This window comes from Chaetodon auriga, chromosome 2 (genome assembly GCF_051107435.1).
Source record: "Chaetodon auriga isolate fChaAug3 chromosome 2, fChaAug3.hap1, whole genome shotgun sequence".
Classification (NCBI taxonomy): domain Eukaryota; kingdom Metazoa; phylum Chordata; class Actinopteri; order Chaetodontiformes; family Chaetodontidae; genus Chaetodon; species Chaetodon auriga.
This window is the reverse complement of record NC_135075.1, coordinates 26,941,811-26,958,417: the sequence shown is the minus strand read 5'-3', so window position 1 is coordinate 26,958,417 and position 16,607 is coordinate 26,941,811. Positions and strand designations below refer to the sequence as shown.

General features: G+C 43.9%; 2 protein-coding genes across 2 annotated transcripts; one reads left to right on the top strand and one right to left on the bottom strand.

Annotated features, from left to right (window-relative positions):
- Window positions 1-1,178: 1,178 nt before the first annotated feature.
- Window positions 1,179-3,446, top strand: LOC143330889 (E3 ubiquitin-protein ligase TRIM35-like). Its single transcript, XM_076747651.1, has 3 exons — window positions 1,179-1,223; window positions 1,310-2,691; window positions 2,781-3,446. The coding sequence occupies exons 2-3, from the start codon at window positions 1,327-1,329 to the stop codon at window positions 3,129-3,131; spliced, it is 1,716 nt and encodes a 571-aa protein (XP_076603766.1). The 5' UTR covers window positions 1,179-1,223; window positions 1,310-1,326; the 3' UTR covers window positions 3,132-3,446.
- Window positions 3,447-3,717: 271 nt separating this feature from the next.
- osgn1 (oxidative stress induced growth inhibitor 1) lies at window positions 3,718-16,185 on the bottom strand. Its single transcript, XM_076744578.1, has 8 exons — window positions 15,963-16,185; window positions 10,269-10,331; window positions 8,670-8,806; window positions 8,357-8,548; window positions 7,915-8,006; window positions 7,321-7,520; window positions 6,880-7,220; window positions 3,718-6,738 (listed from the first exon to the last, which is right to left on the bottom strand). Exons 2-8 carry the CDS (start codon window positions 10,324-10,326, stop codon window positions 6,118-6,120), a joined length of 1,641 nt encoding a protein of 546 aa, XP_076600693.1. The 5' UTR covers window positions 10,327-10,331; window positions 15,963-16,185; the 3' UTR covers window positions 3,718-6,117.
- Between the last annotated feature and the right edge of the window lie 422 nt (window positions 16,186-16,607).

The window sequence follows — 16,607 nt, the reverse complement described above, 5'->3', positions numbered from 1 at the left end:
GATATACTCCACAGTGTTCTGAGATGGGCCATTCTGCATGATGAGTACTTTTACTTTGCTACTTGTAGTATATTTTCATGCTTTATTTAAGTAAAGTTTTGAGTTCAGGAATTTTACTTATTCTTAGTATTTTTAAACTGTACAGTATTGCTGCTTTTACTTAAGTAATATAAGTACCTCTTCCACTCCTACTACTTGAATCATGATGCTTGTGAATCAGTGATGTTGAAGGCCAGGTTGCCCAGGTGTTTGGCCACGTCTATCAGAGCTCCTGAGACCAGCTGTGTGTAGTTCTGCAGGAATGAGACGTCTTCAGCTCTCAGCTCCTCCTCTGCGGCTCTGATTGTGTCTGAAAGAGCTGCCATGTCTCTGCTCAGAGCCTCGATCTTCTCCTTCATCATCTGACTCTTCTGCTCAGAGCTTCAGTTTATCCTGTAAGGGCTTCAGGGCTTTCTTGAGCTGCTCTTTGTGATCCTGTGCAGCTTCATCGATGGGTCTGAATCTGTGGTTGTTCTCACCAGGAACAACCAGGAAGTCTTCTCTATAAGGTTATTTTTTTGTCTCAGTGACAGGTTGAAACATCAGTATTCCAGTGTCCCCTCCTGTAGATGTCCTCCCTCTATGAGACGTTTGTCTCAGGGTCATAATTATTATTATGATTATCTCCTCTCAGCAGAAGAATACTCTGTTTCCTGGTTCGTACCAAGAACATCATGTAGACCTGTGGGTTAGGGTTTAGTTGATCAACTTCTGCTTCCCACTTCAATTTATCCCCCTGCAGCGTCTTAAGAAGGTGGACACAATAATAAGAACACCTCACAATATTAAATCCATCGGCGCAACGAGCAAACTGTGACCACAGACTTTAATTAAAAGATTTAGAATTAAAAGACACGTTTCAAATCCTCTTTTTAGAGAAGAATAAATATAAACAAATAACTGTTGTTTAAAGCACATTTTTTAGAGTTTTAGTAGCTTAATAAGTCATAAAGACAGCAACAGAGCGAAGTAGTTTCACAACACTGTTGACTGTGTTTTCAGTGTCCAAGCAACGATGCTGATAAACAGAAAAAGCTCCACCTCTCACTAGACCCACTGGACACGAAAGCAGGAAGTGTTTGTTGTTTTAAAGAGGGAGAGTAACACAAGATTAGACTCAGAATGACTAAGGACTTCAGTCGAAAGAGAACAGAAACCTGCAGCTTCAACTTGCCGCTGTGAATGTGAGTTTTACTTTAAGTATCACAACTCTAACGAGGGGAGCCACATTTCATATGACTTTTGTGCTTTCGTCCTGGTTTCTTTTCAGCGTCACTCAGAGAGAAAATGGCTTCCCGATCAGAGGAGGATCTCTCCTGTCCTGTCTGCCACGAAGTCTTCAGAGATCCTGTCGTCCTGTCATGCAGCCACAGCTTCTGTAAGGACTGTGTGCAGAGCTGGTGGAGAGAGAAACAAAAACAGGAGTGTCCAGTTTGTAAAAGGCGATCATCGAAGACTCAACCACCGGTGAGTTTGGTGTTGAAGAACCTGTGTGAGGCCTTCTTACTGAAGAGACACCAGAGCTCTTCAGCACAGTCTGAGGCTCTCTGCAGTCTGCACTCTGAGAAACTCAAACTCTTCTGTCTGGACCATCAGCAGCCAGTGTGTGTCGTGTGTCGAGTTTCAAAAATACACAACAACCACAGATTCAGACCCATCAATGAAGCTGCACAGGATCACCGAGAGAAAGCCCTGAAGCCCTTACAGGAGAAGCTGAAGCTCTTTGAACAAGTTAAAGGAAACTGTGATCAAACAGCAAAATACATTAAAGTCCAGACCCGTCACACAGAGAGGCAGATTAAGGAGCAGTTTAAGAAGCTTCATCAATTTCTACAAGAGGAAGAGGAGGCCAGGATCAGCGCTCTGTGGGAGGAAGAGGAGCAGAAGACTCAGATGATGGAGAAGAAGATTGAGGCTCTGAGCAGAGACATAGCAGCTCTTTCAAACACAATCAGAGCCACAGAGGAGGAGCTGAGAGCTGAAGACGTCTCATTCCTGCAGAACTACAAGGCTGCAGTGGAAAGAGTCCAGCAGCGCCCCCTGCTGGATGATCCACAGCTGGTCTCAGGAACTCTGATAGACGTGGCCAAACACCTGGGCAACCTGGCCTTCAACATCTGGAACAAGATGAAGGATATGGTCTCCTACAGTCCTGTGATTCTGGATCCAAACTCTGCTCATCCAGAACTCATCCTGTCTGAAGATCTGACCGGTGTGAGACACGGAGAGAGACAGAAACTTCCTGAAAACCCAGAGAGGTTTGACTGTTATCACATTGTCCTGGGCTCTGAGGGCTTTGACTCAGGGACTCACAGCTGGGATGTCGAGGTTGGAGACAGTACAGGCTGGGTCCTGGGTGTGGCAGCAGAGTCTGTCGACAGAAAGGGAGACGCAGGCATGCGGTCTGGATTATGGGGATTGGGGCTCTATAAAGGTGAATACACAGCATGCTCACTACCCGGTCCAGTCACAGTCGTGTCAGTGAAGCAGAAGCTCCAGAGAGTCAGAGTCAAACTGAACTGCAGCAGAGGGAAACTTTCATTGTCTGATCTAGATACTAACACACACATACACACCTTCACACACATTTTCACCAGCAGGCTTTTTCCGTACTTTAGCAATCTGAGTAAACTCCCACTGAAGATCTCGCCAGTTAACGTCTCTGCAACAGTGAAGCAAGTTAGTTAAGAAGAAGACGATGATGTTTAGTGTGGCAGACCGAATGCAACGATCAGCGGGAGAATCTCAGCGAGGAGCTGGCGGAAGAACAAGATGGCCAGGCGAGAGTCGATCAGATGGAGGAGGAGGAGGAGGAGGAGAAGGATCTGCAAGACTTTGGCCTGAAGAAGGAGGAGAGGAAGAAGGGTCGCTTCAGGTTTCTCTTCTCTTCAGACAAGGAGGATGAGAAGAAGAAGCAAAAGGAGGAGAAGAAGAAGGCAAATGAGGAGGAGAAGAAGGAAAAGGAGAAGAAGAAGAAGAAGAAGAAGAAGGAAAAGGAGGAGAAGAAGGCTTCTTTGAGTCGGTGTCAGAGGAAGAAGTCGTGTGAAAGTGACTGTGAGGAAAAGGAGGAGGCTGCTGGTTGTTTGGCGTAGGCCCAGTTACAGCAGCTCCCTTTTCCTCCCCCATCGCCTCTCCACCCTCTCTCCACCCTCCCTTCATGCTCCCTCCACCCTCCTTCCACCCTCCCCACTGTCTCCATCACCTTCTCCCATCTTTCTCCCTCCACCCATCTCCCTCTTCCTCAGCCCTCTCTCCACCCCTCCACCCCTCCACCCCTCCTTCTTCCTCACCTCTCCCTCCACCCACCAGTGTAACTGACTCATTCATTCTATGTGCATCTGTTCAGGTTCAGGTGCGCTGGGACACCTGCCTGTCATGTGAATATTAATTAGCTGTGCAGCAATCAGTCTTCACCGGTGCTGAATAATTAATCAGCAGGTATAAAGAGTCTGTAGCAGCTCTCCATGGAAAGTGTCCTGAGACAACTTCTGTTGTGATTTGTTGTATAAATAAAGTTGAACGTGTAAACTTTTTTCAGTGTCTTCAGATGTAAAACTATAACTTGTTGTCGCTGACCCCAGTCACAGCCACTCGCAGCGATAGTCATTTTTCTCAGTTTTATCACGACATCCAACAAACGCAGCCCAAAGAGGGAGAAAAACGCCATGAAACGTGTTTGCTTAAAAATGGCCTTTTAATAGAAACCCACAGACAAATGAAAATGGAAAACACACATCTGACCCTCGATACAGATGGAAACTTAATTTGATACATAAAATCACCCCATTCATCCAAACAGGACAAATACATGTATAAACAAGCTGTGCTCAAAAGGCTGGACATGACTTTTACTGCGTAACAAAAGAGACATTCAGATTCGAGGCGTTCTTCTTCTGCACTGAAACCATAATATTTTGCTGTGAATAATGCGTCTTGAGGCACTGCAGGCTCCTCAAGCTCAATGTTCAGTATCAGTATCCAGGCAGGAGGCGCCCGGTCGAACTCAAAATAACCAAATAAAGGCCAAAATGTATTAACCCTCAAATAAAGACACATGGAATAAGTTTGTAGGATGTTCATTTTAATGTGGAGATTTTATTTTGAACTCTTCCACTGATGAAACCTCAGCGCTGCCTGTCGTGGAAGTACTCAATTAACTGACGAAAACTTTATTGGATCCCAGTTTGATCATCATTTGCTTCATTTTTTACACTTACTTTCTTGCTTTCTTTGCAATTACAGCTTCTCAAATGTGGCTTAATCCTCCATGACGACAACCAACAATGGTTTACAAATCTAAATTACACTGAAAAAACATAAACAGCTGTAATCAACATGAGTTCACTTTACAGCGCATTGTTACTCTTATGTGACTTCTTTTAAAACAGAACACAGAAGTGAATTTTACTGTCTGTCTTATTGTCTTATTATGAAAGTTACAGAAGTGGTGGATTCATGTGGAAGTTACATCCACTGGTAACGCCACACCAACGCAAATGGGCCTTAAAAACCAGTGCCGCTCATTCGTCATTCAACATTACATTATTGTTCACAGTGAATCTGATGCCGAAAAATCAATGTTTTCACTGAGAGGAATTATAGAAAAAATATATGCTTCTCTGTTGTTTTGTGAAGTATAAAAGCTTTTCATAATCATCAAAGATTTACAAAGATATCACGTAGGTACAGCTGCTTCTTGCATGACTAAAAATCTTATTCACATTGGAAAATAAAGCACCGTAGAGTCACAAAACAGCAAACCCACAATTAACATCTGCTGAACATGATATAAAGAAAGAAGCAGAACAGAACTTTTAAAGAGTGACTGTAGTGCTGCAGAATTAAACAGAAGGCAGAAAACAGTAAAACACATGTTAATCACCTCCGTGGTACGAACAGTGTGAAGAGGAGGCACAGCGTGTCGATTTGGTCATGCATGATGCTGATTGGCTACACTTTAACCAGGAAGTTACTGTAGTGATCGAGGATAACGGTGAGGATTTCTTCTCGTCCTTTTCTTTCTCTTCACTTCCTCTCGTCTGCCTTCCACTGCGGGATGTGAGTAATGGGAGGCAGAAGCTGAGCCGTTTGATTGGACGAGCCTGTTAGGCAGTTATTTAAAAGTAATGTGGATGTACAGTATTAACCATAATCCTGATACTTCCCAGCTGTAAAATGAAGGTCAAACCAGTGCAATGATTGTAGCTTATCACAGATATATCAATGTATGTGTCAACGATTAATCAATTAGTTGATTAGTTGCCAACTATTAAGTTAATTACCAACATTGCGATAATTAGAACTACTTGATTAATCAGTCCGATTAATAAAAAAAGAGTCAAAATCCTCTGGTTCCAGGTTTTTGAATATGAAAATCTTCTGCTTTAGTCCTTTATGAGAGTAAACTGAAAATCTCTGAGTTGTGGACAAAACAAGACATTTGAGGGCAAACAACTAATCGATTAATCGAGAAAATACTCAACAGATTATTTGGCAATGAAATGCCAAATATGTGGAAAGTATGTTTCCGGATGTTTTGAAAGAGTGCCGTCGCTGCATCATCTGACCACCAGAGGGACTGATTAATGTTTGTCCCACATGAAGTCATGGCAGCGTTAACTGCTTCCAGAACAGCTGCCAGTTGGTAAACGTGCATATTTCGAGCTTCATACTTTATAAGCCAGATGCACCATCCACAGCATCTCTTTCTCATTCTCCATCCATCTCTCCAACTTAGATCTGACGTGACGTGTGTTTCTGCAGGATTTGGTATTGTTGGTATTTTTCAAGCTGCTTTTAGCCAAACCCTAACCCTCAGGTCTGGAGGCTTTTTGGCCCAAAAAGATCTGCGGTAGATCTAATAAGATATCATACCCATCCAAACCAGTGCAAGTCCAGTCCCGCAAGTCCACTGGTTGCCTGTTTCACACCCAGCAGCTACTCTGATTTCTGGAAAACATGAGCTGTGGCTTGTGTTTGCAGCAGTTCCTGTTGTAGATCTGGATCCATCAGCTTGGATCTGATCAGAGTTGATTAGTTTGCTTCAGTTCATTCAACCTTCCAGTCCTGCAAAATCTGCTACGAATTCAGAACGCAAACCTCTGCTCCTGTCTGTGTGGTCACATGTCTGTCCACCCATCTGTCCATTAATCTGTCTGCGGTTAAAGCCCCTTCTTCCTTTCCCCATCCCTCCCCCTGTCTCTTGGCGAGGTCACTAGCAATAGCCAGCGCTCCTCCTTTGAGGAACCTGACGAAGTTCTCGCCAACCAACGGCCCCATGGCGTACATGCCCGGCCCGTCTGCCGCAACCACGTGGTTTGTGAAAGGGTCCACCTCAATTGGGTTCCTCCGGCATGTGATTGTCTCCTTGGGGTTGAGGCCAAGTGGACGCCCATTGTCATGCAGGAAGGAAAGGTTGGGGTGAGCGCCGATCAGAACCAGCACCTTGGAGACCTGAACCACCATCCGCTGGCCAGAGTCTGACTCAAGAATGCACTTCTGGTCAGGTCGGAAGGCCACGACCCTGTGGCGTGGGAAGCTCAGGTAACCCGAGTAGGAGGAGGGAGATGAAGAGGTAGTGGAGGAGGATGGAGTGAGGGGGGAAGGAGAAGAAGGGGTGGAGCGGTCATGGAGGTTCTGAGCGTGGTCCTGTGGTGGAGGGCTCGGCTGGTACTGCTGCTGAGTCATCATCTGGTGAATCTGGAGGCCAAAGGACAGGAAACCATGAGATGTAGCTTGGTGTACAAGTTATTTATTTTAGTCTGGAAACATTTTAATAAAGTTCCTGAATGCTGGAAAACGATGAGCTATCAGCAGATTCAGGTATCAAACTCTCCTCACCTTGTGGTACTCTGGGTAGAGCACTTTGGGCAGCTGGTTGAAGATGAGGCCAGGGTCGGTGACAGAGCGTCTGAAGGCGTGGTAGACAGGCGTGTTAAGATGGCGGGAAGCCAGTACCGCATCGGCCGCCGTAAGCCCCGCCCCCACAACTAGCACCGGGTCTGACGACTGGTCGAGCTCGCCGCGAGAGATGGCTGCCTCCAGCTCCCAGAAAGAGTGGGAGATGAAGGGCAGGGACTCGCCCTCCACGCCAAGCCTAGCTGGGATATCGTGGGTCCCTGTTGCTAGAACCACGTTGTGGGCCAAAAGGGAGAAAGGCACCTCCTCTGGAACAGAACCATCTAGTAGAAGGAAGGAAGCAGGAGGTGAATATGTGGCACGTTCTTTCACTTTGAGAAAACATGACATTACACTCATCAGGAGTGTTTTCGTCCACCGTACCTCCCAGCACTTCCCCATCTCTGCGCTGCAGTCCCGTCACTCTCCAGCAGGACGGCGCCCCTTCCTGGCTGCCGGGCTGTCTGGTTACCGAGGTGACGGTGGTCCCACATGCAAAGTTCTGCTCCAGAGACATCTGGGAAACGTAGTGTTGATAGTAGGAGGCTATCTCTGCTGGTGTAGCACGGTCATTTCGCACATTCCTGTCACAAAATAAAGATGAAATGCCTTTAAATACAAAATATATACGTATAAGATTGTTTAAAACACAACAAACTTTATTTTTATATATGATCAAGGCACTAAGGCTAACAAATCATTTTACAAGATATTTACTAGAGGTCCAACTAAAATCAATTATAATGGTGACAAATTGTCAATTTATGTAAATCAGGTTAAATCAAGTTGTCAGCTAGCTTGAAACATTACATTGTCAGCTAGCTAATGCTTTGCTCAGGTCGTCAGCTAGCTAACATTTTGTTCAGCTGACGGGAAGGGGAATGAAAAGTCCTCCATGTAGAGTATGTCATGTTTTATTGACCCACACATGTAACGAGTGGTTATGCGAGTCATGTGTACTGTTTACTGTGGACAGACCTGCGTTTGTCTCTCATCCAGTCCTTCAGTTTGAGTCCAGGAAGCTCCATCCAGTTGGCCAGGCTCAGAGTTAGCATGGAGCCCTCCATAGCCTGAGAACAGCACACACTGTTAAAATCATGCAGCTGTGCTCATCATGTTTTTAACATATTCTGCGAAAGAGTAAAGTTTCGGGCGTCAAATGTTGAGTTTCAGTTATGTTCGCCTTGTGTCATGTGCACATCGCATTGTCTGTCTGTGCAAATATGCAGCAGACAAGGCAAACAAAGCCTGTTTGCATGCATTACCATAATGTGTTCTAAGTAAATTTGCCTTCATGTACTGTACGTGGACAAAGGCCGTGTTGTGAACTGGGTTTTAGCATAACAAATGGTAATTGTAAGAAAGGCAAATGTAATATTTGCATGATTTTACAGCCAATATAAAAAAAAGATACACGTACATGCCAGGCTCCTCCAGGCGGACCCTTCCCCAGCACCAGGTGAGGGATGGCACGCTCCGGCTCGTACCGCCATTCCAACGGAGATGTGTAGTCCAACCCAAAGTCACTGTCAGGGAGCAGCAGCGAATCAAAGAGCACGGCCACGGGATTGGACGATCGTCCCTCCAACCCCTCGCACAGGTACTCTAGGTCCTGCAGAGAGAGGCCAAGAGGCACTGTGAGGAACACTTATGGCTCTTCATTGAATTGATACACTATGACTTTATTTTTTAAGAAAAATAACCTACTGCATAGGTTTGTGTGTGTGTGTTACCTGCTCTAGCAGCGACAGGTGAGGGTGCTCTCTCAGCTTGCTGTGCAGCAGGGGGTTAGGGTGTGATGCCTCAGGTGACAGGTAGGGGGTGTAACCTGACAACAGGTATGACAGACAGATCCCTGATGGGCCATTACCTGGGAAACAGAAAGAGAGAGAGAGAGAGAGAGAGAGAGACAAACAGATGAGTTTCAGTGGACTGTCGGATTGGAGGTAAGCAATTGGTTTCCAATTGCACTGACCATCTATCTATCTATCTATATATATATATGTATATATATATATATATATACACACACACACACACACACACACACACACACACACACATGCATACATACACACACACACACACACACACACACACACACACACACACACACACACATATCCCTTGCACATTAACTAAAGTGTAAAACAGTGTAGAACTCATTGGGACAGCAGAATGACTCAGCAAGTTTGACTGCTTCATATTAACTGATGCAATGACTCAGCAAGAGCACATACACAGAAGCCAAATGCAGAACAGTAAAATCTCTTATTCGCCGGCTCATAATGACTACAGCATATCACACTGTCACTTTTCAGAGAAGCAGCTGAACGAGGTCACATGTTGACATCATTAAGACAGAGAAAAAAAACTTCATGTTGTAACTGTAAAAACTTTTGCAGCAAACAGTAAGCACTTTATTTTTTAATAAGTATATTCAACCTTTTCTTGCGGGTTTACAGAGATACCCAGAAATGTGTCTGCGAATTTAAATCAGTGACAAAATGTGTAAAATGTGTAAGTCTCATCATTCATGAGACGATGTTTGGTGGGTCTTAATGCTTCTTCTTTCCTCTGCTGAGTTTCTTACCTGACTAACAGTTTCACTGTAAACACGCAGGTTTAATAAAGAGCATCCTGAAGTTCAGACAAACACTTTGAAGCATTTTCTACCACATACTTGTGTGCGCTGCTTCCCCACTGCTTTCTGTGGCTGTGTCAACACTTCCTGCTGTGCAGCATTCAGCCTGTGCACAATCAGTCGCAATCACTGAGCTAATGTTCATCCCGGCACTTTCTGCTTCTGTTCTACTGTGTTTTACTTCCTGGACTGAAACCATGATCCTTGTATCTGACAGTTTTCCACAGCTGTACAAAAAAAACTCATATTTTGCAGATCACTGTGACATTTGGTGCAATTTGAAAGAAATATTAAACATTATTTTTTAACTTTCAACTATTTTCTCGCACCCAGTCGCACTTGAGATGACTGATCCTTCACAGTAAACTGCATGTCTGCTTTTGTGTTTGTCAAGTTTGCTTCACAGTTATCTGGTAATAAAGGTGCGAGTGTGAACTATTTGGACAACTGTTGTTTAATGGTGCATTCAGGTACTTGTGAGAAGGTAGAAAAAAAGGTTTCTGATGCTGTTTCACAATGAAAGCTATCAAACAAAGCAAATCCAGCTGCTTCTCTTCGGAGGATTCCCACTGCCTCCTCTAAATGAAATGAAGTACAATTATGCATGTGTGCATTTGACACCTGAGAGTGTGTGTGTGTGTGTGTGTGTGTGCGTGTGTGTGTGTGTCTGTGTGTGTGTGTTTCTTACCGATGATCACCACAGGCAAAATCTCTCCAGGGACAATTTCTTTATCATGAAGATCCATCGTGCCTAAGGAGAGAAAAACATTATCATTATTATTATTTCTCTCATTACACCAACATTATATAACAAATATATTATACATAATACAATATTATTAGAACTATATGTTGTCAAATCATTATCTAAGGCTGAGAAAGTGGAGTAAGGTTGACTGAGTTAATCATTGCCAGTCAGCAGTCACAATGGTCATTCAGTACATTTCCATTGACCTCTGACTGAGAGACACACACACACACACACACACACACAGAGACACACTTCCCGTCTGACCTCACAGTTTAACATAGCAACATGACCTCAAGTAAACAAAGACACCCAGATATGCCGGTCGCACACACACTTAAAACCACATACGTAGCATGTGTGTGTGCGTGCATGTGTGTGCGTGACCTCAGGGAGGGGTGAAGAACTCTACGCAGGCAGATGAAAGAGGAAGATAAAAGAACTAACGACTTATTGTCCAGAATCGACAGATATAAAAGATGTTGCTACTTTTTTTTGCTTCATAGCGGGTATCTATACATATAACCTGTCATGTATCACTACAGACATTGTGATCAACTGTTAAAAGATTTCTTCTTACTTCTGAAAATGTAAAATAAAAATAATTGATGTTTAAAATAAAAATTGCATCCATTTTTTCTGAGTTTAGAATCTAACTTTGTTTGGACGTGGACACGTCGTGTCATGCTAACAGCCCCAGGGCCTGCTGGCATCAGTCAGGCACATTTCACTGCAACGTGCATGTGCACAAACAGGAACATCTCTTCTCTAAAGTTAAATATCACGCATTTAAAAAGGTGTGCAGGTATTAAAAAAGCACCAGCGGCTACTTGAAATCTCAGGTTACATTTGCAGCAAAGAAACAGAAACTGGACTCCTGCAACGACGAGACATTAGCTTGAATCTGAGCCGCGCTCATTACCTTGAGCCAGATCGTCTTTTGTCTTTTCTATAAAATGCGGCATCGCCGAATTTACCTGAATCAATCAGCAATTTTTACAAACTTCTTGCAGTTGCCATCCAAAAACTTTGGCTGTTGTTTGATATTTTTGATAAAAGTACTAATAAATGCCAGTGTTTTAGCACTGAAACTATACAAATATAAATATATATAATATAAATACAAGTACAAAATGCTTTTATTTTCATTTTCATAAGTTCTCAAATATTAAAAGAACTCCCGTCTGAAATGAGGAACTACAGTATCTGATTTAAAGCAAACATGATTACATATCCGACCAGACATCTGACACCAACTGTCAGCACACAGCAGTTAGTGATTTTCTGATATCCACGTGCTTCATACCCGAGAAGCGCTGAGGTCCCACACTCGACCAGCAAGAAGAGAAGGGCTTAAATCTGCAAGTCCAAAGTTTTCTTGTGCAGCATTAGTGCGAGTGCACGCCGTCGCTTTCCACTCGAGGCTCATTCACCTTTTTCCTTCAGAGAAACAAACTGTCTCTGCTCCTCTACATCAAACCCAGCCGAGTGCAACAAGTTGTGGGAGGTGGCGGGAGGGGTTGGAGGTAACATAATATAGAGCATGATGTCAACTGTGAGCTCACTCGTACACACACTCGCAGAGAGAGGGGCGGCAGCGGCGGGTGTCGGCCGCTTTTAACTATCTGCAGAGTCATGCTTACACAGGCGTAAAGTAAAAAAAAAAAAAGAGAGTGGAGTAGGAGCAGAGAGAGAGGAGGAGCAGGAGGAGAAAAGGAGGAGAAAAGGAACAAATGAACCAGAAGGAGTGAGGAAAAAAGGGAGAAGTTGGGAGAGATAAAGGGGATTACATAAGGACAGCGCAGAGGTTGGCAGTGAGCCCAGACCACCATGTGTACTGAGGGTTTACTGGAGCAGAGACACACACACACACACACACACACACTGTACATGACTACGTGCAGCCCTATTAGCACAGTTTCCTCGTGGAACTGACTTGACAGGATAATAGATTTTCCTTCATTTTTTTGGCAGAAAACTGCTTTTCTGCCAAGAAAAGGTGACTAACCCTCAACTTAGAGCGCAGAGCCGCCGCGATGGCAGTGAGTGGAGTCCATTGTGTTCTGCTCTTTTTAAAATAGGATCATTTAGCTGTGTTTGGAATCAAAAACAGGATGAAAAATACTCAAACCAAGTGGAAAAGCATTCTGACGTTCACTGAGCGTCTGGTCTTTCTCCTTCAGTCTCACTGGAAACATACTGCGAGCTGAGAACCATGTTTACTGTAAACGGTGCGTCGACTGGCTGCAGGAAAAAATAGCACCTTTATTGCGCAGGAATCAGGCTTTTTAGAGAAAATCCATAACAAAGCAAATTGAGGAGCCGCGTTTATCATGTGTTTAGTTCATCTGTCCCTCAGGTTTTTCCATGCTGGTTAAAGGAGCAGTTCACTCAAATTACCAGTGACATCTCTTCCCAGTAACTCCTCTCTCCACCTCCCCCCGACAAAACTTTTCATGTTGACAATTTCACAAATATGTCTTCATGATTTTCTCTAAATCTGCTCCAAAAATCATTTATATACATGCTGTGGATTTCCTGCCGAGTACAGAGGCAGAGACAACTACGCTCGCAGTTAATTTTTATTGCCGTTATCTCGAGATCATGAGGTAATTATTTCGTTATCTCAAGATACATGATGAAAGGTTAAATCTCACTATCTCTGGAAAGCAAAGGGCTGATTTCTTCCATTAACTGCATATGCTGCATTAAACTGAAGTTATATTATTACATTTTGAATCCGCTTTTAACTTTCATTTCTTCCTGGAGTTACTGTAAGGTAACTTGTTTGTTTGAGTTTCCTGTTGTGTTTACACTGCGGTAGCTGACAAACGCTCTAAATATTTCCCCAGTGTAATCAGATAACACCACATCTAGAGACAATCTAGCTGCCTAACCTGGTTCTGTTTGCTGCATCAACACACCTTGGTTTGACAGGTGCATCACATGGTTGACTAAGTAAAACACACCTCTGACAGCAATGACTCAGCACTTCTTCCTTTAGTGTGCATGCACGACTGCTTTCATGTTCACTCACAGCATGCATTTTGAGAGCTAGTCATTACCGCCATAAACGTTTTAGCATATTAAAAATAATATGCTTTACTGTGGCTGCAGTAACATGCAGGTTGAGCACTATGCACGTACTCATAGAACTGGAGTTACATCCACTAACTAATCTTTTCCTCACTGTAACACTGATTCTGGCCACACAAAGATGTGGAAGGTGACAATACGAGCAAGTTTCTCTGTTGTTGGCTGCAAAAGCCATCAAAAAGTCATCATCTACTCCCACCATCCGAGGCGGAAGGACCGTAACTTGATGGAAATGTCCCCACAACAACAACTGGACTACGTCTATACTTAGGCTATATATGTACGCGCTAACAATTTTACTTCCAAATACTTTGAGGGCCAATACAAAGCAGGATTTGCTTCAACACTGACGCTCAAGGATGGACTTCAACTCAAAACCTGCAAGTTTTGACATTTTTATGTTCCTTTACTCTTTATTTTGCTGGTTAGTCTGTTGAATTTGGCATTAGCACGTTCCGTGCTAATGTGGCTAGTAGCATCTATTGTAGACCCACAGGCTGGAGCAGTGTTGGAGCTAACGTTAGCGCCACACTTCATGCTGCAACACAAGCTCGGCTATTGTTATTACAGGAAAGCTGCTGTGTACTGCATCAGTGTGTGTGTGTGTGTGTGTGTGTGTGTGTGTGTGTGTGTTGCTGCTGGGTGTAAATGTACTTGATAGACAAGCTCCATTGTATACTGACTGTTGTACTTATGTAATATACTTTGCAGTTTCTGCTGAATAAATCCTGAGATGCCTGATCCTACTCCTGACAATGTTAACAGGGTGAAAAGAGGGAGAATGCTGTTTTGAGTTGAGTGTCCTTTTTATTTTTGTAATACTGTGATAATAAAATATATATGTATGTAATAAATTGATCTAAAGAGTTAAGATAAATTTTAGGTTACATCACCGACCCCTAATGACCTCTCATATACGTGTGTGTGTGCAATCAGCCTGCACTTTGTTATGTCGAGCCTCAATCATCGCACACAATCACAAACACTTGGAATGTTTTGACTTCCTGTGATGATGATGATGATGATGATAACGATGACACAAATCATGCTTTAAATCAGTCTGCCGATCAGTTTGTCACACTCATCACGCAATCCGCATACGGAAGACAGAAACCACCTCAGACCTCGACGCAGATTAAGAGTTTCAATCAAGACTTAAAGACTTTCTTCGGTTTACTCCATATTCTGGGATTATCATGGCGATAAAAGCAACTAACACCCCACGAGGCCGCTGGCCTGACCTGACGTCATCATTTGCTGAAAAATGTAGTTCTGAAGACTCAGTTCAAACATTTTTGGTTTTCTTTTCTGAACAGAAAAAGGGGCTTATATTCCTCGAGAGGATCCAGCCCGAGTCATCCATGTGACTCACACAGGAGTCATATTCCCCTGCTGTAAATATAGCAAAGCCCAAGGTCTCACCCGGCCGGTGATGTTATTTTAATACAGAGACACCTCTTTAATTTAAGCCATCATTCATGTTAAGTAACGTCTCTGCCTGTAACACCTGCAGACACTTCAGCAGTGCTCCATATGGCACCTGTACTGACGCGAGGCCGGCCGGCCCATCTGCCATCTGCACCGGCCAGACGGCTAATGAGATTTTAATGATCTGCCCGCTGAACGACTGTGGAGGCAGCCAAACGTCCAGAGAAGAGGCAAAATCGTTCCTTGTAAACCTAATAAAGTGGTGTGTGGTGATACAAACTGTCTAACAAAGGTAACACCAGAGCATTAAATATACAAGCACATAAACATTTTTGAGATTTAGCTCTTTAGGTGAAGGTTTTCTCACTTGAAAATATATCTTATTTTTCTGACTTTACCTCCTGTGGAACACTGAGTACTTTTACATCCTCAGGCCTGTACAAATACCTTCAAGTAAAAGGATCTGAGGAGGAAAATTACACTCAACTGCTCACAGCTGGTGTCCACACCAACACCAGAAACGATGGTGAGGATCGTCGGCGCTGTTTCATTCATAAGCAAAAAGGTTTGGACCCACTGATATGAAGCAGAGAGGAAGCTGCAACATTAAAGTGATGAACACAATAATGCATCAGTTCATATAATCCAGTAATAACAGACACTATTCTCAGATGAGCCACTCTGCACAATGAGTACTTTAAAGAGTACTGAGTAGTATATTCTAATGCTCCTTATGCAGTTTCACTCAAACTGCATAAGTAGCACTCTGCAGTACTGATACTTTTACTGAAGTACAACTGCATCAGTAGCACTCCGCAGTACTGATACTTTTCGATGCGAGCAGGAAGCACTGGTCCCAGTCCTCCCACTGTGAGACTGGATGTGGAGGAAGCCTGCCTGCAGACGCAGCCCGCCCACCCGCCGGTGGACCCTCTGAGTCACATCTCGGCGGTGGGAGCTGAGGACAGAGACCAGCACCCTCCGCGCACCGTTAAATCACAACCTCAGCGCAAACCGAGCTGAAATAACGCACATCTGACTCAAGCGGAACCCTCCGACCTGCAGACGCTCCCGCATGCGCGTAACGGATTCAAGATGAAGGTTACTCACAGATATTTCCAGTGATGCGGCTCTCGGGTGCTCTTCCAGCTTTCAGGGGAGAATTTCTTTATCTTGTCTTCCTCTGCTGGCTCTCAGTCTCTCATTTCGCAGTTTCGACCGTCGCTTTTAATCGGCTTCTTCCGTACATGTGCGTCTCAAACCTCCAGCTGCCGCTCAGCTCTGCACACACACGTTATATATCTCTACAGCCAGTCCAGCCCGCCAGCCAATCACCAGTGACCTCGCTCCCGGTACCCACGCCCCGCCCCCCCCGGCTGCCCTTACCCCTTACCCCGCCCTCACGCGCGCTGTCGCAAAGGACAAAGATCGTCTATGTGCGCGAGATGGGCATGGAACGAGGATGACGTAACAAGATGTATTATTATAGATTAACCAACCTGGCAGTTCAGTAAATTTGTTAAAACAAACCTCACCCTCACCAGCTTACACATGAATGCATCAATAATTATCATTCAGTTTTATATACATATATCTACATGTATATGTACATATACAAATATATAAAATTCTGAGGTATATTTTTATTTGAATACTTTTGTAATTTTACTCAAGTAAAATTTTTAATGCAAATGAATTTTACTTGTGACAGAGTATTGCGACACTGTGATAGTACTGCTTTTACTATGAATACCT